Source organism: Pipistrellus kuhlii, unplaced genomic scaffold, assembly GCF_014108245.1.
Source record: "Pipistrellus kuhlii isolate mPipKuh1 unplaced genomic scaffold, mPipKuh1.p scaffold_m20_p_1, whole genome shotgun sequence".
NCBI classification, from domain to species: domain Eukaryota; kingdom Metazoa; phylum Chordata; class Mammalia; order Chiroptera; family Vespertilionidae; genus Pipistrellus; species Pipistrellus kuhlii.
In genome coordinates this window covers 189273290-189301177 of record NW_023425404.1, presented here as the reverse complement: position 1 = coordinate 189301177, position 27888 = coordinate 189273290, and the positions used below count along the sequence as shown (strand labels likewise).

The 27888-nt window shown below is 37.9% G+C and overlaps 1 protein-coding gene across 5 annotated transcripts in view; it reads right to left on the bottom strand.

Moving 5' to 3' along the window:
* Nucleotides 1-27888, bottom strand: part of KCNIP4 (potassium voltage-gated channel interacting protein 4) — a 913574-nt gene that overhangs the window by 146063 nt on the left and 739623 nt on the right. The window contains exon 1 of one of the 5 annotated variants that reach the window (XM_036419554.2): nt 20798-21504. The exons of the other annotated variants lie outside the window; for them this stretch is intronic. Within the exon in view, the coding sequence (XP_036275447.1) occupies nt 20798-20909 (112 nt within the window). The 5' untranslated portion in view covers nt 20910-21504. Of the gene's footprint in view, nt 1-20797; nt 21505-27888 lie in introns of those variants that run through there. 5 annotated transcript variants of the gene reach the window in all.

Here is a 27888-nt window from a genome sequence, read left to right as displayed (position 1 = left end):
TTAATCCTTCAGAGCTGTGGGATGCCAAGGAAAATTGAAATCCAACAGAACATGTTGAAACCAGTAGGTGTATGTAAATCTCTAAATGATTATTTCGGACAAGTGGGAAAAAGTTCTATTTAATGCTTGCTAGATAAAGTTTAGTGGATGACCTGAGGAGGAAAGAAATATTTAAAATGAGGTGTTTTTATATGCACTAACACTGTTATCCAAAAATAGCATATGAGGGGATAGTCACAGGTCCAAAAGAATGACATGGTCTAACTCTCAGCTCTTGACAATAAGTGGCTAAAATAAGTGACTGTCCTTTTAAATAATTAGTATGCGTTCACTGTCTTCTATGATTTCAAATGCTATCTTAACATGATATACACATAGACAGCATTTCACATGTTATGGCTTCAGTCAGTGGACTATATATTTATTTACAAATGAACGCAAGTTAAAGTTTGGTTTCAAAATATTCCAACTGTATCTGCAAGGAAGAGAGTGTGGGTGGGGTTTACTGAAAACTAGTATAATAAGCTAATCATAAAGGAGACTGATTATGAAAATGCTCCCACCTTTAATCCTCAGTCTTTATCCCTTCCCCCACCCAGAAAACCACTAATCATCCCTCAAAGCCCACTATATCACCCCTCTTTGAAGATTTCCCAGCTCCAGTAAACAGAATTCAATGTCCTTTCTTTCTAACATACTACTTTGATCACATTTTATGACATTTATATAAATTTCTTCCTACCTGAACCCTTTCAGAATGAAACTCTATCATTAATAGAGTTGGTAAGTGTTTGTTAAAAATAATATCTGCAACCAGACTACCAAACCCTGCTTCCATAGCTGTGCGACTTTGGGTACAATCCTTAGTATCATCTGTAAAATGGGGAAAGTGGAAATATCTACTTGTTAAGGAATTGCAAGGAATAAATGAGATCATAACAGACAAAGTACTTTGAATATCACCACACTTCAGTTAAGTGTTTGCCATTGTCTTTTTGTTTTTGTTTTTGTAATTTACTTCAGAGAGAGGTAGAAAGAGTTAGAAATGTTATTGATGAGAGAGAATCATTAATTAGCTGCCTTTTGCTCAACCCCTACTGGGGATCGAGCCTGTAACCAAGGCATGTGCTGAAATTGAACTGTCACCTCCTGGTTCATGGTTGACAATCATTGAGCCACGCCAGCCAGGCCCTATGTAATTTTTAATATTACCATTTTCTTCTTTAACATCAGGCATAGTATACACACTAATATTGTGTACACAAAAGAGGGAAACATTCCATAATGAATATGCACTTCTAAGGTGTTTCTTTATCAGTTTTCCAAACTATTATAATTGAATAAAGAGTGTATATAATGAAAGTAGGTGTTCAGGGACTCAGCTTGAATGTCCCCTAATCCCAAATTATCCTCCACTTATTTCCAAATATATTTTACAAGAAATCAAGAGTATTTGTAAACATACTTACACCCTGCAGAGTTCTAAAACAATTCAGGCAAGAACTGTGGTTATGGTTGGCTGGGTTTGTAGTAAATGACTTTCTTCAGAAACACTTTGACAAAGTTAGGTACAGCCCGTGAAGCAAGAGAAAGCCTCATCACTGACCTCCTTGTGGTCAAGTCATGGACAAGTGGTGCTTGTTCCTGCTCTGCCTCTTACGTGCACCTGCCACAAATGCCTGAGGAAAGACACATGCACAGGGAGCAGGTACCCCAGAACATGTGTAAGGAATGGGGTCCCCTCATACGGAGAAAGATTCCAAGTAGCAGAGGCTATAACCCATTGAAATTCTAGCAGAAATGCAGTCATTCATTCAACTAATATTGAGAAAAGCTATGAAGTTCCCATGCTATTTTAGGAGCTAGGAATCCAACAGTGAACCATTGAAAAGTAACAACAACTACAACAACAACAATAACAAACAATCAAAACAGCCCTGCAACAAAATAAAGTCTATTAGGAGATAATAATGTGCTATAGGGACAAAGGAAACAGAAAAGGTGCTCAGATGGTCCCAGAAGAAAGGGCAGGAGGTGTGCACTTTTCAGGGGGAGAATGAAAGGATGGCCCATAGAGACTTCTGTGATTTTTTATCGTGTGTACAACAGACTAAATTGTTTGTGTCCCTTCTAAATTCATATGTTGAAACCCTAACCCCAATATGATGGTGTTTAGAGGGGTGGCCTTTGGGAAGTAATTTGGTCATGAGGGTGGAGCTCCCAGGAATGAGATTAGTGCCCTTGTAAGAATTGGCCAGAGAGCTAGGTCTTTTCCCACCATGCAAGGATACAGTGAGAAGTTGACTGTCTGAAACCTGGAAGAGGGCTCTCACTAGAACCCCATGCTGGCACCTGACTAAGACTTCTAGCCTCCATAACTATGAGAAATAAATGTCTGTTGTTTATGCCACCCAACTTATGTTATTTTTTTTTTATATAGCAGCATGAATGGACTAAGACAATGTATGTGAAACACATATATTAAAGTCTTTATATTTTTAACAATAGATTTTGTTCTCTTTTGTATAACTCATTTCATGGAAAGGAACTTTTAAACATTGTATTTTGAAAACCAAGAAATACTTTCCATTACTTTTCTACTTTATAAATAGACATGAAATCCTCTGATATAAAACGCTTGAAGAAAAATATAAAATAGAACTTAAAAAGTCACCAAAATTTAACTTTAGATTTATTAACTTTTTAAGAATAATTCCCAACAAAAATTTAAAAAATGTGAAATAATAAATTATTTTTATGTCTAGGACTATTTAATAAACAAAGGTGTTTTTTTTGTTTTTTTTGTTTGTTTGTTTGTTTTAAATCTTTGGTAAGCTTTCCTTCTTTAACCTATTTTGAATTGACCAGGGGTCCTCAAACTTTTTAAAGTGGGGGCCAGATCGCGGTCCCTCAGAGAGCTGGAGGGCCGGACTATATGAACTACTAATTCCTACTGTAACACCTCGGCTGCGCTCACTGCCCAAAAAACCTGGCGGGCCGGATCAGACTCCTCTGCGGGCCGCATGTGGCCCGCGGGCCGTAGTTTGAAGACGCCTGTGACGGATGGACCTGAACAGTACTATGCTAAGTGATATAACCCAGTTAGAGAAAAATAAGTACCATATGATTTCACTATTATGTGGACTTTAATGAACAAAATAAACTAACATACAAAATAGAAATAGAGTCATAAATAGAACAGAATAACAGCTGTCAGATGGAAGGGAAACTGGAGGACTGGATGAAAAAAATGAAGGGATTAAGCAAAGAAAAAAAAATCCTCATAGACACAGATAACAGTATGACGATTATCAGAGTAAAAGGGGGGGGGGTGGGAGGAGGTAGAAGAGGATAAAGGGCAGATAAATGATAATGGAAGAAGACTTAAATTGGGTTGGTGAGCATATAATACAATATACAGATAATGTAGTATAGAACTGAATCCCTAAAACCTATATAATTTTATTAACCAATGCCACCCTAATAATTAAAAAAAAACCTCTGATAGCTCCAGTTAAGAAAACATCCTAAACTACAAAGTTATTCAACTTCATCACTATCTCTATTTGCTATCACAGATTGCTCAAAGTCCACTGTGTAAGTAAAAAAACCCAATTTCAGAGAGTTTGAAAGACACTAATGGTTTTGAAATATGAATATAATGATTTCTGATGAAAAAAGAAAGTCCCAAAACTCATCAGATGCAACAATTCAAACTATTATTGGAAATGATCAAATAGTATTCACTTGGAACATAAAGAGTTTTTAAAAAATGAAAATTGGTTTCGATAACTCTGATTTCCATTATTGTTTCATAAACTTAAATTGCCTTACAATCACCTGGGTGTTTATTAAAAATGCAAAGTGCTGGTTCCAATCCCAAGATGCAAATTTGAAAATAGAACCAGGGAATATGCATGATAATCAAGTACCCTACAGATTCAGGTCTCCGGGGTCCCCAGATAGCAAACTGTGGTCTCTAAAATGCAATGAAAACAAACAAATAAAAAATCCACTTCTATATAAGGAAACATCAATGCATTCTACATAAAATCTGTGAATATTTCCACACATTCGATTAGAAGTGGCTTTTAAAATTAACAATACATGTCTACTTCAACTTGTAAAACCAACACTTTTTATTTGTAGATTATTAACAGGTCAGTGTTAGGAAAGACATCTCTTTTCCATCCTTTGGTTTCCATGACAACACATCTTCTCTACATCATCCTGGCACCATTTGACCCTCCCTCCCTCCCTCCTCTTAGAGAAATGACTTATTTGATTGGTAAAATAAAATTTCTGCCGTGCTCAATTTCTCCATTTTGTCCTGGGATCCAAATGACCACACAGAGCAGGATTCTCCTTTGTTCCTCCAATCTTAGTTTCTCCTGAGCAGCACTGCTCTTCCCAAACTGTGGGCTGAGAGGTCCAATCCAAGCAGCATTGCCTGTAACTGAGGTCAGTCCACCCAATTCTAAATGCATCAGCAGATCCATGTGGCTCTCACATGGGGTTACAGCCTCTGGTTTCTGTCATCAGCAGACCCCATTTTTTCCTCTACCTCCTTTGCCTTAGGTCTTATTACTCAGAACAAGGTGCAGTAAAAGGTGATGCTATTTATCTGGCTTCCTTCAAAACCCAGAGAGTCAGAACAAAGGCTATTGCCAGATACACATGCAGACATCAGAAGAGGAAGGTTGTTCATCACTACTAACACTGAAACCAACAAGCTAAGCTTGTCCCCTTTTGTTTAAAAACAAGCCTAAAAGTTGTATTTATTTTATCTTTCATTCATTCAATAGAAAACAAAAAAGCACTAAAAGTAAAAATTTATACTATCCAAATCACATAGTGAAATGCTGAAAACACATAAAGAAATATAGACAGCAATCATGATTTATAACTATCTTGTAATTTTAGCTTTTCAAAAATATATATATTTTATTGATTTTTTACAGAGAGGAAGAGAGAGGGATAGAGAGATAGAAACATCTATGAAAGAAAATCATTAATCAGCTGCCTCCTGCACACCCCTCACTGGGGATGGGCCCGCAACCAAGGTACATGCCCTTGACCAGAATTGAACCTGGGACTCCTCAGTCTGCAGGCTGATGCTCTATTCACTGAGCCAAACCTGTTTCGGCACGATTTTAGCTTTAAGACACTTACTAAAGTATCATTCAACTCATTCATTATCCATCTGATTTGGACTCATAATAAGGTATAAACATTTAGTAAGAATATCTTGGCAGAACATTATTAGGAAGTCATTTAATTTCTCTAACCATCAGTTTATTATCTATAAAACGGGTATACAAAATCATTTCTCTCCCTGTAAAGTTGGGGCAAAAATGAAATGGGAGTACATATCATAGTGATTTATACATAATAAAATAATACACCATTATAAATAATTACTGCATTTCTTTTATGAATTAGTATTTCCATTAGTGAGAAAACTTTTTTTTTCCACTCAGGAATCATATAACTATTATTTGCATATCTTCAGATTAAATAATAATTATTTATTGATGAAATCCTGCATGTACCAGAAACCTGCTAAATGTCCTATGGATGATAAAGAAATATTAGTGCATATCTCCTGTGCTCAAGAAGCTTCTACTGAAGAGAAGAGATAAAACAAACACAATGGGCCAAAAAAGTAAAAGATGAATAGGACAGATGGTTTTGTGCAGTAAAAACCATTAGGAAAGAGGAGGTTAAGAAATATAAGGGGAATAGGCTTACTTCTAAAGATAGTTTAGACACAGATGGATGGAGGAGAGCAGGCAGGTAATTTCAGGGGAGACAAACTTGTGGGCAGAATTAGACAGAGGTGTGAATGCAGGAGTGGTTGGGCAAGTTGATTTCCTGGCCTTGGGTCAACAGTTTACTAAGCATTTTTCTGTTTCTTCAAGTTAAAGAAAGGTGTATGCTCATCTCTCAATTATATATATTTTAAATAATTTTTTTTTTTAATTTCAGAGAAGAAGGGAGAGGGAGAGAGAGTCAGAAACATCAATGATGAGAAAGAATCATTAATTGGCTGCCTCCTGCAAGCCCACAGTTAGGATTGAGCCTACAAACTGGGCATGTGCCCTGACCAGGGGATCTCCTGGTTCATAAGTCAACATTCAACCACTAGCCATGCTGGTCAGGCTTAATCGTAGTTTTTGTTAAGAATGTGGCAAAGGCATGGTTTTAAAAGTCTTTGTAAAAAACATCTCTAGATTTTTTTAAAGCAATTTTCCAATTTGTTCTACTTAGTCTAAAAATAGTTGAGAATGCATTATTGTACACTACTACAGAATTGTCATTATATTAAAGTACACTTATATTACAGAGCCTTTCATAACTAAGAGAAGTTAATATCTATTTTTAAACCACACAGTTTATGGTGATTCTTTTTAGCAGCTTGAATAGACTAAGACAATGTATATGAAGCACATATATCAGAATATCAAAGAGTTGTATTTTTTTAAATTTTGAAAATAGATTCTACTCTTATTTTATGGAAAGAGAATATTCTTAAACATTTGCTCATTTAATAAATTTTGAATATAAAGGAATAATTTTCCTCAAGTCTCTCTCTCTCTACACACACACACACACACACACACACACACACACACACGGTCCTTAGCCCATCAATTTTACAAGAACCCAATAACAGTCTATTGTAACTTTATATGAGAAGCTTGAATCTTTGAAACTGACACGATTTGTCCAAAATCACACAGCTTGTAGTGGCGGCATAAGAATTCAAACTTACTTCAACATTAAGCTCTTGACCACCTATGCATAGTCTACCTCTGGCACACTGCCCGTTGATGGGGTAAAAATTAGATTTTATCAGGAAGTTTAAGAAGTACACCCCAGCAATGGCTAAATATGTGATTCAAATATTTCATCATCTGATATCATTATTCTTTATAATCTATATAATCACTAGTGAAAAAATGTACTGCTCTAGCAATGGTCAAAGAAAGAAAACTTCACACTGAATTTGAGCAAGATCAGTATTTCCTTCTACAATCATTAACTGAGTGCTCTGGTTTTCATTCCTTTTTTTCTGGTAATTTTCTCCAGCTACTCAGGGTTCAGATTCTGTCACAAAAATTATCCTGAGCCATTTTGATGCTTATTTCATTATTTCTCCATGAGTAGTAATGTTCTGAATACTGAGTGTGTACTTAAAGTGCTCATTTGATACCATAAAAATAAATATTTTGTCTTTTTCAAAATATTCAATTTTCCCAGCCTTTGAAGGAAAAACAGAGCTAATAGGGAGTGGTTGGTGATTAGACAGAATAGGGTCAAGTCCAATGTCAAGCATCTTAATTCTCACAGATTAAGCCATTTATCATTATGTTAGAAAATGATTAGGGAAGATTATCTTAATTAGGAGGCACATTGCATAAATATTTCCTAGTAGAAGATAAATTAGGAAGGGAAAAGAAACACCTTAATCTTTTACTTTATTTCAAGACAAAGTTTAAGTAATTCTATTTAACCAAAGAGAAGGTGAAGAGAAGAAAATAAAAATGTAATTAAGCCTAACTTTGAACCCTCTAGTTGGGATTTGCCTCTGCTATTTCCCACTACAGATAAGTGTGAATTTAATTAGCATTGTTTCATATTCAGGAGAAGGCACGTGAAGAAGCAAAACAAGAAGAGGAAAGCCAGAGTTAGTCAATTGCTGACCTGTATTCCTGACTATTCTTGGGATTGGCCTCAAACCAATACTTTTGTTATCTCAAAATTTATAATTTGCTTAATACATTAGCAGACTTTCAGTGGCTTACTATGAAACACATAAGCCAAGTCCAAGAGCGAAGAACATGGCACTACAAAGGAAAATCATACCTGACACAGTTATAACGAAATGAGTGAAAGAGGTGGTCACAGTATAGATGTTCTGGCATAAGGTCTCAAGCTACCCATATCTACTTGAAAAACTCCCATTTCCATCCTGAGAGACTTTCCTTAAATCTGTGGTCAGCAAACTGTGGCTCACAAGCCACATGCCGCTCTTTGGTCCCTTGAGTGTGGCTCTTCCACAAAATACCATGGCCTGGGCAAGTATATTTTGAAGAACTGGCTTTAGAAGAAATTGAAGTTTAAAAAATTTGGCTCTCAAAAGAAATTTCAATTGTTGTACTGATGATATTTGGCTCTGTTGACTAATGAGTCTGCCAACCATTGCTTTAAATAATTATTCTAGAATTAAGTTGTTCTGTAAAGAACAGACATATTCGGGTCTCCCTGGGAGTGTGTAGTGATGGAATTTGTCTTTGTACAGAAGTTTCTCCACTCATGTTGGTCAGCCAATGGCAAGAATAGTTCCTATTACTGTAAAATGTATGTATATAAAATATTTTAGCTAGGCAGGCCAACTTTACAAAGATTTTGCAAATACAGAATTGCTTTGCTGATCTTGCATTTCCCCCTCAAATACACCTATAAAATGCTAAGCTATATGTTAGGTTTATTGTTGATGCATTGTAGAAGTGTTATACAACAATATTGAGGCCAGCTTACTATTTTGAGCATTGTAATTTTAGTCTAAAATCTTGTTAGGGAACCAGAGCTATTGTGCACATTTTTAATGAGGTACCTTTTCAAAAAGAATTTTAGCTGTGCAACCTTTATTGCCATGAAGGAATGCATTTGACTAATTCTTTCTGTATCCCCTTAAACATTTGCAATGATAGGATGGAGCTAATCCTGCTTTCACTTCTCAGTCAATGCTTAGAAGCCTCCCCCAGATTTCTTCTTATGTATCACCAGTGATACATAAGAATGGCTGAATGAAGTGAAAACAGATGTGGAATTTGAGTATTTGTTCAGGTGCCTTAGTCTTCTAATTATTTTATTATTATCCATTTTCCCCTTTGATTTGCTTTAATTTGGGATCATGTTGCCAATTTTCCTCATTGCTGTCAGGTCTTCAATCTTCTGTTTATTCATTAGAGTGTCTCTGTGACCAGGTCATCAATAACCACAAGTTTACTGACATATAAAGTCACTCAGGTACTTTATTCTACTCAAATAGACTTGGGAAAAACTAATTCACCCCACATGTACTATCTTGACTTTACTAACACAGGAAACTTAGAGTATTTCTTCACCTATCATATAAATTTAGGGGTAAAAATTAGCACTTACACTGAAGGTTAGAGTGGAAAAAAACACAAGCCCCAGCTTTTGAAATCTGTAGCTGATTCCAATTCTACTGTTTGGTTGCTGATACATAAGACAAGTTTTATAGCCCATCTGAACACATTTCCTCACCTATAAAAGTGGATGTAAACAATACTGAGGAACTACCTGAGATGTAGTAGAATACAACCTAGTCTTCGCTGAAATATAAAATGTTCAGAATCAGGATAAAGAAAATTAAGTTTTTGGCACCTTTGTTCACATAGATATGTAAGGAGAGAGGAGACTGATGTCTTTATTAGAAAATTTAAGTTATAATATGATGTGTGCCTTGTCTCCAGATTATTCTATGTCTCAGTATCACTCTATAAATTGGAAGATCTATAAACCTCTATTAAGTTGGCATTATGATGATCTCCATCTTATGGGGGAGAAAATTGAGGTTCAGAAAGGTTTAATGACTTGCAAGGACCCACAGCCAGCATATTTCAGGGGAAGATTTGACATTTGTCTGTCTATTCTCAAGTCTCAGTATCTCTTAACTTCAGTGCTATTTTATCTCTGCAGCCAAACTCTACCACGAATTAATGAAGAGAATTTAGGTAACTCTTTCATTAACATGACCTGTAATATGAGAGTTTGAGAAGATGGGGTTTCATATATTCTTACTCAAAATATCTATAATTGTTCGTTTGTCACATGAACAAAATACACCAGACTTTGACTTGATATACACATGGACATGCCTCTAAGAAGAGTCGTTATTCTCCCTTCCTGCTATTTCAATTCATCTAAGTAAAATGCATCTATTAGTAAGGCTCAGGAAATATTTAAATATTTACAGAAATGGTTTAATGCATGACAATTTCCTCCTAAATCAACAAAGACTCAGCAATTACTTCATCTAGTGCAAGATTATGTCATTGATTCTCTTTCAATAAATAATCCTATACCTACTAAGCACTATTCTCAATAGCTGAAATAGACTTGATGATCAATAAAAGATTGAGACCATTTGCTAAAAGGGGTGTGTCCTAATAGATGGACAATAGCACAGAACAAAAAGAGCATATACAAACTACAATTTGAATTTCATGTGTGAAATTAAGATTCCTAGTGTCTGTTTGAAAGACATTAGTAGTCCAGTTCTAATACATAATTTCTTAACATTGAGATTGCTAGTATGGTCTTTAGTGTTCCTTTTCAAAATGTCCCCTAATAGCACATTGTGACAGTCAATAAGCACAAACCACTGGACTCTCCTACCATCCAGTGGGGCAGGCAAATATGTTCAACCCCTGTGGAAAACATTATGATCTAACACACATTAAGAGACTTAAAAGCATTCTCATATTCCATTAATTTTTTGTCTAAGACCCAGTCTTAAGAACATAATTCTAAATATATAAGCAACTTCACACACAGAGATTTTATTACAATTTTTTTTCAAATACTGAAAACAAAATCAAATAACTTATATGCCCTAAAATCAGGATAACTAAATTATAGTACAAAATTTGTTGAATTATATATAGTCACTAACATATTTATGAAGGATCTGTAATTTAATATAAAATACTTATGCTATAATATTGAACTTAAAGCAAAATAACATTTTAAGATACAGATAGTATTATTAAGTTTAAAGGAACAAATCTGCATGTAGAAAAAAAAAAACACCTAAAAATATTTATTTAAGCAAAGATATTACCAGTGGTTATTCTTTGAATGGTGAAACTCGGGACACTTTCTGCATATTTATTTTTCTATATTTATAAACTTTCCAGGATTATTTATTACTTGTGTCAAAATATAAAAACAAAACAAAAAAAACCTATCCTCAATACTCAGGTTGGGTTTTTAATGATTTCCAATAAAGCTAGGTTGTTTTCACACTTCAATTTAATTTAAGGATTTCTGAATAATATTCATATGAAAAGGCTTACAAATTGTATTTGACCATGCCTCAATATATTGGTTCTCAATGTGTGTGTGTGTGGCCCGGGGGGGGGGGGGGGGGGGGCGCGCACACGCGGTAATTTTGTCCGCTCTCCTACACATTGGGATATTCAGCAGCGCCTAAAGACACTTTGGGTTGTCACAGTTTGGGTAAAAGTGCTACTGGCATTTAGTAGGTAAAATTCCAGGATATTGACAGTCACTCTATAATGCAGAGGTCAGCATTCTTCAAAAATAATTATCTGACCCAATAGTACTGAGAAACTGCCATAGAATCTATGAGAAGTTTACTACCAGGGCCTCCTAATAGATTTGCCTATCAATTATCTATCCATCTATCCTCTTCCTCCAAGAAGATACAGGAGATATCAAGATAAGTATTCTGTCTATGTGGTTCAGTGAAAGGAATAGATATAGAAATTAAGAATTTAATGTAGTTTGAAGTGCTAAGAGTGCTTTGGGATAACAGAAATGGGCGTTTAATTCAAGGAGGCAGTTCAAGGGAGGCTTTTTGGAACAGATGGACCCTGAGCTGATCTTAAAAGATAAGAAGGAATTAATCAGGTGGGACTGGTATTGAGAAGAAGGAACATTCATAATATAAGTCAAGACATGAGCATGAAAGAGCATGGGATGCTTGGGAAAGGATGAGTGTGATTGTGCGAGAGCATAAAATGGACACAAAAGAGCACTGGAGAAGAGGCAGAGAAGCCTTAGGGACAGAGTACCTTTTTCTGTGTGAGGAAGTCCAGAAATGCTTCTCAGAAAGAAAGAATATAAGGTAATAGTTGACAGTTGAAAATATGTTTCCAGAAATATAAGGAGGGGAAGTAATTCTGGAAGAGAGAACAGTATGTGCAAAAGAATGGCAGTTGGATGCAGCAAGAGATGCTTAGGGACCTACACTGGAGCTGGGCATAGAACAAGGCCAGAGATGAATTGGTCAGGTAGGCACATGTCTGATCTTCATCCCTGGTATCAAATGCAGAGACAAGAAGGTTTCATTTTGTGGGTAAAGCAGAAGATTGAGCATGAGTCAGTCCTTAGCTACTAAAAAATTTCTCTTATAACTATATGCAGTCAGACTGGATGGGGATGGGATTAAAATGAGACACATCTATTGATGCAAAGGGATAATCCATCAAAGATGCAGCTGACAAACCCATAAGTATTTGTTGAGCCTCTGTGATATACTTTGTTCTGTTCCGAACACTGGTAAGTCAAGGGAAACTTATTCAGTATGGAGGCAGAGGAGAAATTGAACACAGATTATTTGACTTGGGAAACAAAGTCAAATGCATAAAAGTTTATTATTATCAAATGTTATGTTGTTGTACAACAAACATTAGGACTCACTGAATTCATATTAGAAAGGATAGATGATATTATACGAGGGTAGGTTTTGATCTGAGAGCTGAGATGGAATGGCAATATGTCGGTGGCATTTGATTAAGAAAAGATATTGTGGGAAAAAATAGAATAATGTGATCCAGGAGTTAGAAACTGGGATCAACATGATGTATCCTTGAAAATGTGAAACTAGGTTTCATCAACCTTTAGTATTTCCAGTGAATAGGTGATGCTGGGTGCTGAAAGTATCACTGAGATTCAGCTCAAAGGTCGCCTCTATGAGTTTTTGTCCAATGCTCTCCCTGCTGCCCCAATAGAACTGGTCAGTCTCTGCTTTATGTCCCCTTAATCCTCACACAGATGTGAGATCAGGACAATTTACTAAACCAATTTGTTTGTATGTTCATTTGTATGTAAGCTCCTCTTAGCCAAAACTACGCATTTAAATTCTCAATTAGCAGCACAGAGCCTGGTACCCAGTTCACAATTAACAACATTTTTTTTTATTGAATAATTGTATGAATGAGCATGTTTAGTAATTGGTATATATGTGAAAAACAAAGATAGCAATGAAACTAATTCTATTATAAGTAATTTCCAATATTTGTTGAGCTTGTGTGCCAGCCACTGTGCTAAGCATGATTTTAACAAATAGCATTTAATTTACTTCTCATAATAATCCTGAGGTAGACACTATTATTGTCCCCATTTTGCATATGAGAGGAATGAATTCAGGGTGGTTATATACTTTGCTCAAGACCATGTGGTCTGTAAAAAGCAAAACTGTTAACTTCAAAGAATGAACTTCCCACTATTTATATAACTTTCATTTTTAGGAGAACCCAAAAGGTTCAATGTAATACAACACTCTGAGGACCAGTTTACTTTGAAAAGTTGACATGTGTCTTCAACACACCCACTAGATAAGAGTTTATAACCTCAGTAAAAAAGGGATATGATGCCATCTTGTCTGAGAAGCAATGAAGCCTAAAATGAAAATCAATAAGACAGGATAACCCAAATCATCCTGTCTAGCCCCAACATTACTCATTGTGTGACCAAATCATGTGGATGACTTAATTTATAGAATAACTCCAAATAGACCTAGAAATGTGGAATTAAGGGAAGGAAATGCATTTTATTGAATGAACACATACATGCTAATTCAAATAACTTGCTGATTTCATCGACCCCCAAAGAGGGCTAGACTCATATCTACCCAATGAGACTGAAGGCTCAAAAAATTCAGATAAGTTTTCCAAAAGTAATATCTCACCAACCTGAGGCCTCTTTTCAATGGGTTCCTTTATGGCCAATCCTAGTACAGGGGTTGGCAAATTATAGCAATAGGCCAAATCTAGCCTGCTACTTGGTTTTGAATTATCTTTAAGCTAAGCATTATTTTACATTTGCAATGCTTTAAAAATAAAAATAAAATAATATTTTGTGTCACATTAAAATTGTAGGAGATTTACATTTAAGTGTCCATAAATAAAGTACTATCAGAACATAGATACACTTATTCATTGGTGTATCTATTGTGTCACAATAAAAAGTTGAGTAGTGCAAGACTGTGTGGCCCACAAAGTCTAAAGTATTTAGGACAGAACAAGCTGGATAATCACTATTCTAGATTAAAGCTCAGCAGGGCCAAAGAGTGCAGTGAGGAGCACACTGCAAACATCATGGGTTTGGCCTTTTGGATTTATTGCCTAACTTAATGGTTCTTAAAGGGTGGTCCCTGGACCAGCAGCATCAGCCTAATGTGGGAAATCACTAGAAATGAAAATTCTCAGACCCTACCATAGATCTACTGAATATGAAACTCTTAGGATGGGGCCCAGCAATCTATGTTTTATCAAGCCTTCTAAGTGATGCTGATATAAGGTAAAGTGTGAGAACTTCTGATATAACTCAAAGAATTTGCACATATTTTCCTATCTCAACATAATGATAAGTGATACATGTATTGGCTCCTATGTATAATATATTCCAAGCACTGAGCTAGATATTTCACTTATACATTTTTATTCTATGTACGTAACAGTCTGGAATGGTTGGGCTTATTAGCCTTTATTCACAGAAAAAGGAACTCAAGCTCAGGGAGGTAAGTAACTTGTTTAAAGTGACCAATTAGTATTTATACTCAGCTCTGTCTGCTATATACCCTATACCCCTGCCCCTCACCTTATTCTGCTTTTTTCCTCATCATACATGAGGACAAGAAGCTCCTGACATCACGAGGGAGCTGCCCTGGTCTATCACCTAAGCCTGGGAATTCTCTTATTGAATATAAACAATTTCACAAAATATCAGCATTAGACAAGACTACTTTACTTGTGATTGATCAAGATAAAAACAAGGTCACAAAAATATAAACTTTGTTTAAATCACAAAAAATGACCAAATATCCCCCATCCTAGCAGATATAGCTAACTTCCTTGTCAATTACAGTTTCAGCCTCTGTCTATTCTTCACTACTTGTAGATATGATATTATATGTTCCTGGCTTCTTGACTTCATCTACTCCAGAGCAAAGCCCTGTTTCTTAAATTGTAATCCCTCAACACAAGTTCAATTTCTATGAATTCTTTCTAACACCCAATTACTGAGATGCCCCACAGTGCTCCATGGTGTGTGTTCTCCCACTCTGCAAAGAGTAACAGAGACAATTATTCAAACACAGGCATGTCCCTGGTGATCTTTGGCTGGAGTTCATAGAAATGTACAGTCCAGTGAAATGTACACTCTCTCCTATGGGTTCCCAAACCAATAACAGTCCCCAAACCAATTAGTACCAAACACCTTGCCAAAGCAGATACTTGGTATCTTAATCAGATTAATAGACTCTTTAGGATCAATCAGATTACACATAATGGCTTCAAGAAACTGCTTTTATTTTTTAAATTAGAGTTGAAATTCCTATTTTTAGCTTGCAATCTACCTGTTAAAATCTTTTGATCCTTCAACTCCTCACATTTCCACCGACACCATCTTTGTGCAACCTTTTCTGTCATCTCCCAACTTGATGATGGGCTGGCCCTTTTCTTTGAGTATTTTAAAGGTCTTGCTTTTTCTCACCAGACACTTTAAGTCTTGAATTAGTCATTTATGACCTGTTTGGTCTCTCACCAATTTAAAACTTCCTAAGGACAGTAAAATACCCTCAGGCTCACTATTCCCCATCATATAGCAGGGGCATAATACATAGTAGTTCCGCTTCAGTTAGAAATCTGAGGTTCTTTTTTTCTAGTTATGAAATTGAAAGGGCTACTTTTCCAGCCAAATCAGAGTGCATCTCAGCTGGGCATTTTCAGCTCACTGCTGGATGTCTCATTTGAAACGATTTTCCAGGGCCACGGGGTTCTAATGAACAGCAGCCCCTGATGCCTTTGGAGTGTGGGTATCTGTAATTTTGATGTGAAATCTTACTAGTAGAATAAAAAGAGTAAAAAAAAAAATCATAATCAACTAAACAACAGTTCCTGGCCACTGGGGAGACTTGAAGGAGGCCCCGGAGCCCCTCAATTATGGAGCTTCAGTAGAAGTGCACCTTCTCTCTTAGAGGATGAGAGTAAATGATGCTCATGCTGTAATTTTTCCGAGTTTCTTCTAAATACCATGCATTGTGCTAGACAACAGGGTTAACTATTTAGTCAAGGGAAAGAAATAAAACAGTGTCAATTCCCCTTCGCACTTTATTGGTTATTGTTCCTGGCATTCCACCCTGGTGTGCCATGTCCCCATGTGGCTCTTGTGCTATTGCCTTTCTGTCATCTGAATTTGATAAACTTCTCTTCATCCATAGAAGCCCAGCCTAGAAGTCACCTCCTCCAGGGACTTATTGCTGATCCCTCTGATCTCTTCCTCCTGAACTTAATTACTTTTCATTATTTCTTTTATATCTTATACTGACTTGTATCGATCTATCTACCAAAATGCATTTTCTTGGTTTCTATTCCCGTCTCCTTATACAACTGAGATTTCCTTGAGAGTATACTATCTTGAGAGTAGTTACTATCTTTAATTCATATTGATATCCTGGGCCTACAAGGGTGCCTAGGGTATTTTAGACAATAAAGAACTATTTTTAAATGCAAACCACTGATGAAACACAAATGACAAAGTACTTGGGAATTACTGAAGCTGCATGTTGGGTACATGGAAGTTTATTACGCTATTCTCTATACTTTTTATATATAAAATTTTCCAAAATAAAGAGTACAGACTAATTGAAGACCTTATAAGATGTGTGCTATATCCATCAGAATTTTAAAGTTCCCACCATAAATGGAGCTTCTATATTTATAGCTATGATCTCTGGGTGCCCCACATTTTTTTTTCTCATAAGAAATATATGTAAAGTCATACAATGTTGCCCTGAAATAAAATACAGTTATGCCATTTTAGAACACATGTAGAATAAAGAAATTATGTTAAACTTGAATTTCTGGGGGGAAACCGAAACTTCCCCTTTATACTAAGTATTTTATTGATAAGGGTAGTCTATGGATGTTTGCCCTAGTCTCTCACCTGAATTGTCCCAGAAGCATAACTGGATATGCTTCCCATTCTCGTACTCTGAACTAGTCTTCACATACCCCCAGGTGGACCCACCTAACACTGGTCTGCCACATTGCATTCTAAGTAAGCCATTCAGCCACATCTCCCATTTCAACAGTCCCATTCCCAGGTGCTACAAGCCACTGCCCTTATCCACAAAAACTCCGGGTCACAACCCACACTTAGCCTAGCATGCTCCGTCCTTACTCTCCAATTCAGGAAATTGTTCACACACCGCCATCTCCCATACAACTGTTTCTTCTCCGTGAAGCTTTTCCTTGAGCACCTCCCATCATGCACTACTCCATCTGTGCCTCTACAGGCCATTTCTCTGACATATGCCCAGCACTAACTCCTTCTGTCTTATTTGGTAATTAGTATCCCTCACTAGCATGAAAGCTGATGGAGGGTACATTCCTTTAATATTCATTTTGCAACTCCCTCAGTCAATGCCTAACAGAGAACCTTCTGCATATTTAAAATTCAATAAGACATACAATACATGCTAAACTGTGAAATGAGATTAATCTTGTGAGTATTCTTCCTGTTTCCCTTATGAATACTCCAATATGTGTAAAACCTACAATCATTATATTAAAATCCCATTAGTCATTTTAATCCTTTTTATAAATTGCTTTTGCTTCTTAAACCTAGAATTTCATTTGAAGGAGAATTGTGTTTTAAATAGGGTCTTATCAAAATTGGAATCTAATTTAGATAAGAGCAGAAATGTTTTCCTTAACTCCTTCTATCCATAGCTAAATCTTACTAGCCATTGCAAATGATAATACATCCCAATACTAAGGTGGGCCCTCTCATTCATACAGACTTAGAAATATTTTCTAAGTTAATCCATGCAAGGAGTCACACTGGGGAAAACATTCTATAGTATCACCAGTGAAAAAGTATTGCCTTCTAAGGAAATACAAGTTCAATGTTGTTTAAAAGAAGCCCAGGTTTCTGCTCTAGGCCACAACTTCTTCACTTCTCCACCAAAAGGTATGGCTGATTCCCTGGTCTTATTCTAAGCTGTCCTTTGTATGCAGTGTAATCTCTGTGAAAAGTTGAGCAATCTACATTGAGATGGATCTTACTGGTCATTTTATCATTTATAGGTAGAAAGGATGAAGAACCTCAAATCTAATAGTTTGTGGTTTGCTCTTTATCTGCCCTTTTTCTTGTTCCTACACTTGGCTGGTGATCAAAAAGTCTAAGTTCTATTTCTCATTGGATAAAACACAGACAGGGGCCCAAGCCAGAATTCTCATATCGTATTAGTCTCATAATTGGATTCTATTTGGACTGGCCATTCATTGCCATTAAATATGAGTCACAGATGGTCAAAATATCAGTGTACTTTAGAGAAAAGGAGGTCAGAAGTCCACTGGCTTACTTTTGTTTTAAGCCTCACTCTATAAGAATTGGTAACCTGGTTATCTGGCTTAGCTAGCTTCCATGCCATGCTTGGCTCCCATACTTACATTGGGGTCAAATATTTGTAGAAATTAAATGGCTATTATGTGACCTTATTTCCTATGAATGCATTTCCTTCAAATATCTCATAGGGTGTTAGCGGGCAATTCAGGAATTTAAGAATTCACTAATTTTTCATGTAAGTTCTCATGAATTATCTTTCAATATTAGGAAAGAGGAATAAACAAAAAGTGTATTATAGTAGGAAAATAACATAGGGTTCAGGAGTCCTTGGTTTTGATTTTGTCTCTGCTCCCAGTTAGTTTGCCTTCTGATAAATCAGTTAACCTGTCTAGGTTGCAATTATCTCCTATGTCAAATGAGAAAGTTGGACTAGACCACTGTTTTCTAACATGTACTTTAGAAAAAAACGTACTCGTTTGTCAAGTAAATGTGGGATATACCTCAAATATTATATAACCTGTATCCTTGTATTTTAGCATGATCGAGGCTTATACATTGAATCCAGTTTACCTAGCTTTCTTGACATTTTACATAATATCTATAAATATGTGTATACATCTACATATATGTGTGTATATAGAACTATAGGTTCATACATGAATATGGATATTATTTAAATATGAATATGGATAGCCATCCCAATAAATATGTTTCAGTCTAGCTTAAAATTCTGTGCTTCTAGGTGGGGAAACCTACTTTTCAGATTGTTGAAACTTGCATCTAAAACTTTCAAGTTTTCATCTAAAAACTTTCAGGTTTAAGTGATATGAAACAGGACTTAAAGAAGAAAAGCTGTCAATTATAGGGTTCTTAAACTCAGAGCATTCAACTTTAAGTTTCTACATCATCAACATTAGCAATGAAGAAGTGTGTGCTCTCCCACAGTGCTATGAAATTTAACTTGCTCACATAACTCCATGGTGCTATGGAAGTTACTTTCCTCACATACCTCCATGGTGGTTCTCCTGCCCAGGCCTCTTCATCTAGCTCTGAATCCAACCCCCCACCCCCTGAGTATAATGCACTGAAGTTGAGAGCTATGCCTCAACCGAGTCCAGAGGACAAAAAATTATACAGTGATAAAGTCCAACAGAAGCAAATTATCCCACTTATAAAAAATTAAAGTTATTGGATCTGTATTTTCTTCTGACACCAACATTAATGCATTAAGGCAGAAATCTCAAAATAAGGCAGATTACTGTTTAGCACTTGGATAAGTTCATTATGCAGTGTTCTCCTTCCAGGGATCAAATAAAATTACTGTGCAATGTGAGTAAAGGAAGAAACAAACTTCTGAGCCTTTTTAAATCCCATTACAATATTATTCTCATGTATGCCTAAACAGAATCTGACAAAGAATTCTTAAAAAAAAAAAAGGTATGAAAATTACATGAGAGCTTATTATATTCTTCTACTGGTCTAAACAGAACCCAATGAACCCAGTTTATAGAAAAAATAAAGGACTTTATGAAGACAAGCATATAAAATCCTCACTGGAAGAAATATTAAGACATGTTTAAGAACTCCAATCTTTCACATTAGAGGAAAGAGAATGTGGACATGAAATTGAAGTTGAAATGATTCAAAGTATACTATTTCAATAGAAAATTGTGTCATGTGTATTTCACACACACACTCAAATTGTTAAAGCAAGGTTAACCAACTTTTTAAAATTTTTTCATTTATGCATAATAAGGTTGATTTGGTAGTAATATTAGATGGATAAGATATTTATTGGTAGCAACAATGCTGTCCTGGGTGTTTTGTTCTCAGACACATAAGCAAAGTGGCTCATTGGGAAATGTTAAAGGAAACACTTTTGCAAATTAAGCATCAAAACACGTTTTTGCCAGTTTCAAGGAACTCAATTTTAAACCAAAAGCTTATGCATTTTTATATCACAATCAACAACCTAACTCCACCCTCACCTCCTAACTAATGAGGCACACACAGGTATTTCACTCACAAATCAGGGTATAGGATGGAATTACTAATGACCTCAAGGCATGATAGCAAACATGAACTTGACAACCAAAAGCACAACCTGTTTTATCATCCCCCAACCAGAATCCTTACTTCTGTTATTTATATTTAACCCACAACATCACCCTAAACGCAAAGAGGTTGCAAAGAGAAAGATAACGGTACCAAACCCCTCCCCTCCCAGTGTCAAATATCTGGGTGAACAGCAACGAATTGCTCTAAGGCAAGCATGCATATTTTAAAACTTTCACACTTATGCAGCTTCAACTTCTGCAGGGTCTGTATCCACTTGGGAGCCAGCCCTGACCAAGGGCACACACACTGGGAGCGACCACTTTACCTTCCGAAAAATCAATCAGTCCCAGCAAGTGGAGCAGCTTCAGAGATGCACATATAATCACAACAATACCCACTGTTTGCAGTCCTTCCGACTCCCACTCCAGGGTCAGCATCCTTTGAGAGGGCAGAGCATCCCAGCCTCCGAACTGGACCCCTTTGGAGTGGAGGGAGTTAAAGCAGCAAGAATCCCAGCAATGCCTGGCTTGGAACAAAGACTCCTGAGGGGGCAAAGTGAGCGGCTCTTCTCAGATGCACCCGGCCAGGCAGCGGGCCAGGCAGCGGGCCCCCGGGCTGAGCACCGACCTGGGCTGAAGACCAGCCTCTCATGCTGGTGCTGGCATTTGCCTGCTGGTGTCCCCCAACCGCAGCAGCGCGCCCGGGACTCTGCGCTGCATCCAGTGTGTACTTGGACTTCAGAGCTGCCAAAGAGACATCTGTTGGAAAACTGGAGACTTTGCTGTGTGGGTGGAGAGGAGGGACACTCCCAGGAAACTTGCCCCGGAAAGGCCCCACGCTGAACAGTGCTGCGAGGCTGGGCAGGGCTGTCTGCGCTCTAGTTTGCTGCCTGGGAAGCTGGCGAATGTCCCCTTTCTGCCATGTAGCAGCTGCTCTCTCTTCCCAGAGCTCGCACTGCGAGAGTGAGCTCAGCCTACCTCTTAGGATGCTAGGAAAAATCAGCCTCAGGGGCTGGTGACTAGACCCTTTTCTGAAAGCCCCTGGGGAAGTCCAGAGGCAGTTTTTCTAGGGAGAAAAGTGCAGGAGCCAAAGCATCCATGACTCAGTGGCTTTGTCAAAGGTGAGCATCCACGCCGCCTCCCACCTGTGACTCCACTGGGACTGTTGTGGTCCTCGCTGGCACACAGGGAGAATGACTTAGCCCTTGTACTTACAAATCTGCATGGTGGAGGGTGGGGTCGAGCAGATCTCCATAGGAATACTGGTGTTCAGTAACCGCCCCCTGGAGAGTGAGTACCACTAGCATCCTTTGAGGTCTTGTCTCCAAAGTTTCGCAAACTTCCCTAAGGATCAATATCACCGGGTGCCTGTCAAGAGCACTGTTTTAGTCTGATTCAGAGGACCTTGGAGTTTGTGTTCTTAAACTGGAAACGAGGTGATTCTCAGAGAGGCGAGGGCTGTGCTGCCTCAAAAGACTCCACACTACATATGCCTCAAAAGACCCCACACCGGCAAGCAGCTCAGGTGTGGCCGTGGCCTCTGGGTTGTGCCAGGACCACACTGGCTTCCTCAGGCTGCCTGTTTCCTCCATGCTGCTGAAGCCCAGCCCTGTTGAAAAGAATCAACGGGGTATCTTGTGTGTGAAGGACTGTAGCCCCTGGTACTGACTGTGAAATAAAGGGTGTATAAGGAATATCTTAGGCCCCGAGGGGCATTGCTTGGTTTTGCTATTTTCTTGCTGTGTAATTTTCTGCAAGACACTTCCCTGAAAGCAGGTGTTTTTTTTTTTTTTTTTTTATTTTATTTATTTTTTTTTATTCTGCAAAGTTGCAATTATAATACATTAATGTTTTATTTAAATTTCTCCATTTAAAGAGAATTATGGTAATTCAAAATTCATAATAGTAGTTAATATTTACTGAGCCTTGACTTTGTGCCCATCAATATTAGAGTGATTTATCAACTAACAGCCCTCCAGCTAATTTTTTAAAATTAATTTTAAAAATATATATTCTTATTGATTTCAGAGAGGTAGGAGAGTGAGATAGAAATATTAATGATGAATGAGAATCATTGGTTGGCTGCCTCCAGCATGCCTCACACTGGGGATCGAGCCTACAACTGGGGCAAATGCCCTGAGTGGGAATTGAACTGTGACCTCCTGATTCATAGGTCTATGATCAACCACTGAGCCACACCAGCTAGCTCCCACAGCTCATTTTACAGGAGATATTAGCTTATGTGCCAAAGTTGTGGGCACTGCACTAAGTAGATAATAGGCATGTATTCATTCACTCAGTTCTTCATTAACATTGTTAAGCTACTACTATGAGCTATGAATGGTACATGAATGACAAAATGGCAAATACTGCCCAAATCTGTCCTTTGGGAACTTACAGGTTAATATGGAAAGTGGGTATTAAATTGAATGTGCTCAATAGAGGCACCAGCACTTGAAGGCAAGGCTTTGCAGGGAACTCTGGGAGTACAAGAAGGGAGAACCAGATGCACCTGCAAAAGGTGGTGGGGGTAAGAAGGAAAATATTGCACTGATGGTAGCTTTTATCATGATTAGAAGTTGTGCATCAGACACAAGTTTTGGGATTCTGTCACTTTACCTGGTTCTATCACTTGCTCGCTATGTGAGTTTGGAGAAAACACTCCATTTCTGAGTCTCTGTTTTCTAAGTTCAAGAGGAGTGTGTGGCTGCCTTCTTCTCATGGTTGATGTAATAGCAACTAAGATGCGGAGAGCTGTGCCCAGCCCCTGGTGTCCGCTTGCTCAGCACATGGTAGTTGTGGGTTTTGTGACAGATTTGCTAGCTCTTTAGAGGCTTGGCTGGGCCAAAATGGATGAAGTGACTTTGCTCTTCCCTGGTCCTGACACTCTTTCCTGGCCCTAGGTCCAGTTCTTATCTTCTTCCCATGAAGACTTCCCCATCAATCCAGTCTAAAGGCATTCCACGCTAGGAAAATACTTAGATCGCCAAAATGAAAAGCAATGGTGCTTTTCATTTTGGGTAATTTACTAATGGGAGATATCTTTCTATCAATCTGGCCAATGCCCTGTCCATCTGAATATGTTGTTTACCATTCAGGAAATATCCACAAAACAGTGAGGCTTCGGGAAGCAGTTCTCAATAGTTGATGGGAAAATACACATCTTAAGTAACCATTCTCTGAAATTCCTGCCCACATACAACTAAAGGAAGTCAAAACTTTAATGAGAAAGAAACATAAATTAATTAGGTCAAGTCAACTCTGTCTCTTTTAATCATACACAATACCACTTTAGAATTGAAAAAAACTCAAAAAACAAAGGTATGGAATTAAGTGACTTGACCAAGGTTACAGGGCTAGAAAGTAGTAGTTCCTCAGTCTATGTTGTTCACCATTTCCCCTAGATGAGTGAGATCATGTCCTACTGGAAATATACTTATAAGAATAAAAAATGAGACAAGCAATAATCATTATGCTGAGAATTCAAACATTTCTTAGTCGGATTCCCAAATTTATTCTTCTTAATACCCCTCAACAGATTTTAACAACTATTTTTCAATTAATCCCTTGATTTAAATGGTTAGGCAAAGTATTTAAAAATTGTCACATCAATTTTCCAGGAGAGAAATCCCAAACATTCTTAAAAGTCACATAAATACCTACAGATATGCTTTTGTTGATTCTAGGCAGGACTTCCCTTTAGGACAATGAAATTAGTACAAGATCCAACATCTGAGAATGTTGGTGCCTCAGCCCTTCACCACCTATTGACTTCCCTTTACCACCGTTTTTCTGAGCTCTTTCTGTTGCCTTATAGGATCTCCTGGCTCCTAAATATACCACTGGCTCTTTCATATGCTATCCCCAAAGCATGATTTTATAAGGCAATAGTACCATCAAATAATTTCACACATCATCTGAAAACTTGAGAGAAAGGCGGAGAACTGAGCAGGAGTGTTTTTCTAGCGACATTTTGGAAAAGAATAGTTGCCTACATATTACTTAACAAAACATAATTTCAGATGGCAGCTCTATCACTTAGTTGCAATAATTTGCAAACTCCACCCCTATTTGTTGTATTAAAATATACCCTGGCTGTCCTTCTTTCCAAGATCACCCTTTCATTCCAAAGGAAAGGAATACCAAAGAGATAAACTAGCATTTCCTTCCCACTTATCTCTAAGCCATAATCTGTGCTTTCCTTGTATAAATTTATTCAATCTTACTGCAAACCAGAGAGGTGTTTTTATAAAAATAAAAACCAAGTTTGATTGAGATTAAATTACAAAATCACATTTAATAAAGAGCACAATCAAGATTTGTATCTGATTTACTCCAACAATAATAGCTGCTAACGTTTAGGGAGAACTTAAAAATGCCAAAAAAAAGCAGTATTCTAAAGTCTTTACACACACACACACACACACACACACACACACACATATAAACATAATATGTAAATACCGTGTTTCCCCCAAAATAAAACATCCGCCGAAAATAAGACCTACAATACTTACAGGTTTCCTTCTGAGTGAAATATAAGGCATCCTCCCCCAAACAAGCCCCCCCCCCCCCCAAGGCTCTCTTAGAATGCTATTGCTAAACATGAGAGATTTGGTCCACTGATTCTGAAAGAAATGGAGTCACAAGAAATTCACCAGGAAATTCAGGAATTGGATTGTTGTGATGATGTTCCAGAAGATGATGATGTGATTGTCATTGAATAAATGAGTAAATTCTTGATACTGTAGGATTCACAGTTTGTCTGGTTTGTGTTGACAACTACCATACTATTGTACCGTATACAGGTAATAAATTTCCTTTATTTTCATTTAACAATAAATGTGTACCATATTCCTCTTCATGGAAAAATAAGACATCCCCTGAAAATAAAACCTAGCGCATCTTTGGGAGTAAAAATTAATATAAGATACTGTCTTATTTTTGGGGTAACAGGGTAGATTGAATGGAGGAACAACCAAACAATGGTTGCTATGATGTGCACTCACCACCAGGGGGTGCGTGCTGAACATGGGGGATGTCAGCAATAGGTGGCAGAGTGTGGAACATGGCAGGTGTCAGCCTTGGCAGGATGGTGGAGCAGGTGAGCAGGGGCACCAGACCAAGGTGGGGCATCAGTTGCTATCATTGAGCTGAGCCTCTGGTGGTTACTGAAAATTCTTTGCTTCCACACACCACGGTCCTGCCCAGAGCTTGCACCTGCTGCTGTCCGTGATCACCCCTGAGGGCTTCTCCATCTTCTCCTGCTCCTGAGGGGCCATCAGGGTCAGCAGCCACCTCTTGAGCCACTGCCAATGATGGCTCTGCCCACACCTACTGCCAGCACCGGAGCTGCCACTTGCACCCGCTGCCAGCACCTGGTGATGGTCTGATTGCTCAGTGCCATCAGTGGGTGAGAGCTAAGACTGCCCACCCAGATTGCCTCTGAGGGCTTCTCCACCTCCCTCTGCTCTTGAGGGGCAATCCAGACGCTCATATCTGCGCCGACCCCAGTGGCTCCTTGCTGTCAGCAGGTACCTTCTATGTCTGGTCCTAGGCTCTGGTGACTCCTTCTCGCTCACTTGAGGTAGGACCCTTCTGCCCCAGATACATCACTTCCTTAGCTTGTTTTCTCAGTTCTTAGGCACAGGATTCCCGTAGAATCTGATTGACCTGGGAATTCTCAGAGCTGCATTGGCTCATTTCCTGTCGCACAGCAGCACTTTGGAAAGAGAGCTCAACAGGTCTAGATTTAAATGCTTTTCAGGCCTCCAAAAACTCTGAATAATTATCTGGATCATGTCTGTATAAAGTGCTGTAAGGACTATGTGAAAAAAAATATTGTAGAGTTCTCAAGATCCTTTTCTAAGAACACTTCTAAACCCCTTTTATCTCTCTCTCTCTCTCTCTTTCTCTCTCTCTCTCTAATTAGACACCAAACTCTAGAATTTTGTTTTTTAAGTTTAAATGGTCCTTGATTTAAGTATAAGAGGCACACACACACACACACTTATCACGAAGACCATTTCTTTCATTTATTTGATCTCCAAAAAGAGATCTAGAAAGGGAATGGTTTCTGAGAATTACATATTTCCCAGAACTTTCTGTCAATCAATGTTTTAGATTGATTGACTCCTGCTAGAAATCACCAGTTTTATTGAAACACTATTATTTAAAGAAAATTACTCAAATGCTGTATTAGTTTTTTATTGATGCTGTAACAAATTACAACAAAGTTGGGGATTAAAACAACACAAAATTTATTATCTCACTGCTCTGGAGGTCAGAGTCTGAAGTGGGTCTCTGAGGTGTTGGCAGGGCTGTGCTCCATTAGGAGGCTTAGGAAGTAATCTGTTTTGTTTTTGCTTTTTGTTTTTTGCTTTTTGCGATTCTAGAACCTGTCCACATTCCTTGGCTAGTGGTCACCTCCACCTCTAATGCCAGCAGTTGCCAGTTCAGTCTTCCTCAGGCATTATTCTGAACCTGACCCTTATGCCTCTTTCTTTTACAGATTATTATGATTTATCAGGTCTACCTGGATAATTTAGGATCATCTCCATATTTTAAGGTAAGCTGGTTGGCAACCTTAATCCCTTCTGCAAGTTTAATTATCCTTACCATGTAACCCAGCATTTTCACAGGTCAGGGGATTAAGACTTGGATGTCTTTGGTGGTGGTGGTGGGGGGGGGCAATTAGTCTGCCCAACAGACTAATAATAAAAGGCTAATATGCAAATCGACCAAACAGCAGAATGACTGGTTACTATGACATGCACTGACCACCTTGGGGGCAGACACTCAGTATAGGAGCTGCCCCTGGTGGTCAGTGTACCACTACAGGGGCGTGCCAGGCTCATGCCTGACAAGCTCAGCAGAGATGGCGGGAGCCTCTCCTGCATCCGCAGCAGTGCTAGGGAGTGGGCCTAAGCCATCAGTTGGACATCTCCCAAGGGCTCCCAGAGTACAAGAGAGCACAGGCTGGCTGTGGGACATCCCCCCCTCCTACTCCCAAGTGCACAAATCTTGTACACTGGGCCTCTAGTAACATACAATTTACTTGTAACAGTAGACACTCCTTTAGATTAAAAACAAACAAACAAACAAACAAACAAAAAAACCAAGCTGATTCTAAATTGAAACCCAAAAGATAGAATCTAATTGATAGGAATAAGCCACTTGGCAATATATTTGCATGAGTGTCTATGTTTGTGTTTAATATAGGGACAAAGGACCTTGTCTTTGAAAAAGAAAGGGCAACTTTAATTGGTCCCCTTTATCTCTGAACTTCCAATTTTTTTCTAAGAAAAGACCCTGAAAACAATACATTTGAAGCATTAAAAAGGAACATCAAACGATTTAGAAAATGTAGGCTAATGAGGAGATGGAGGGATACTCTACTTTCAGTTTAGCTGCCGGA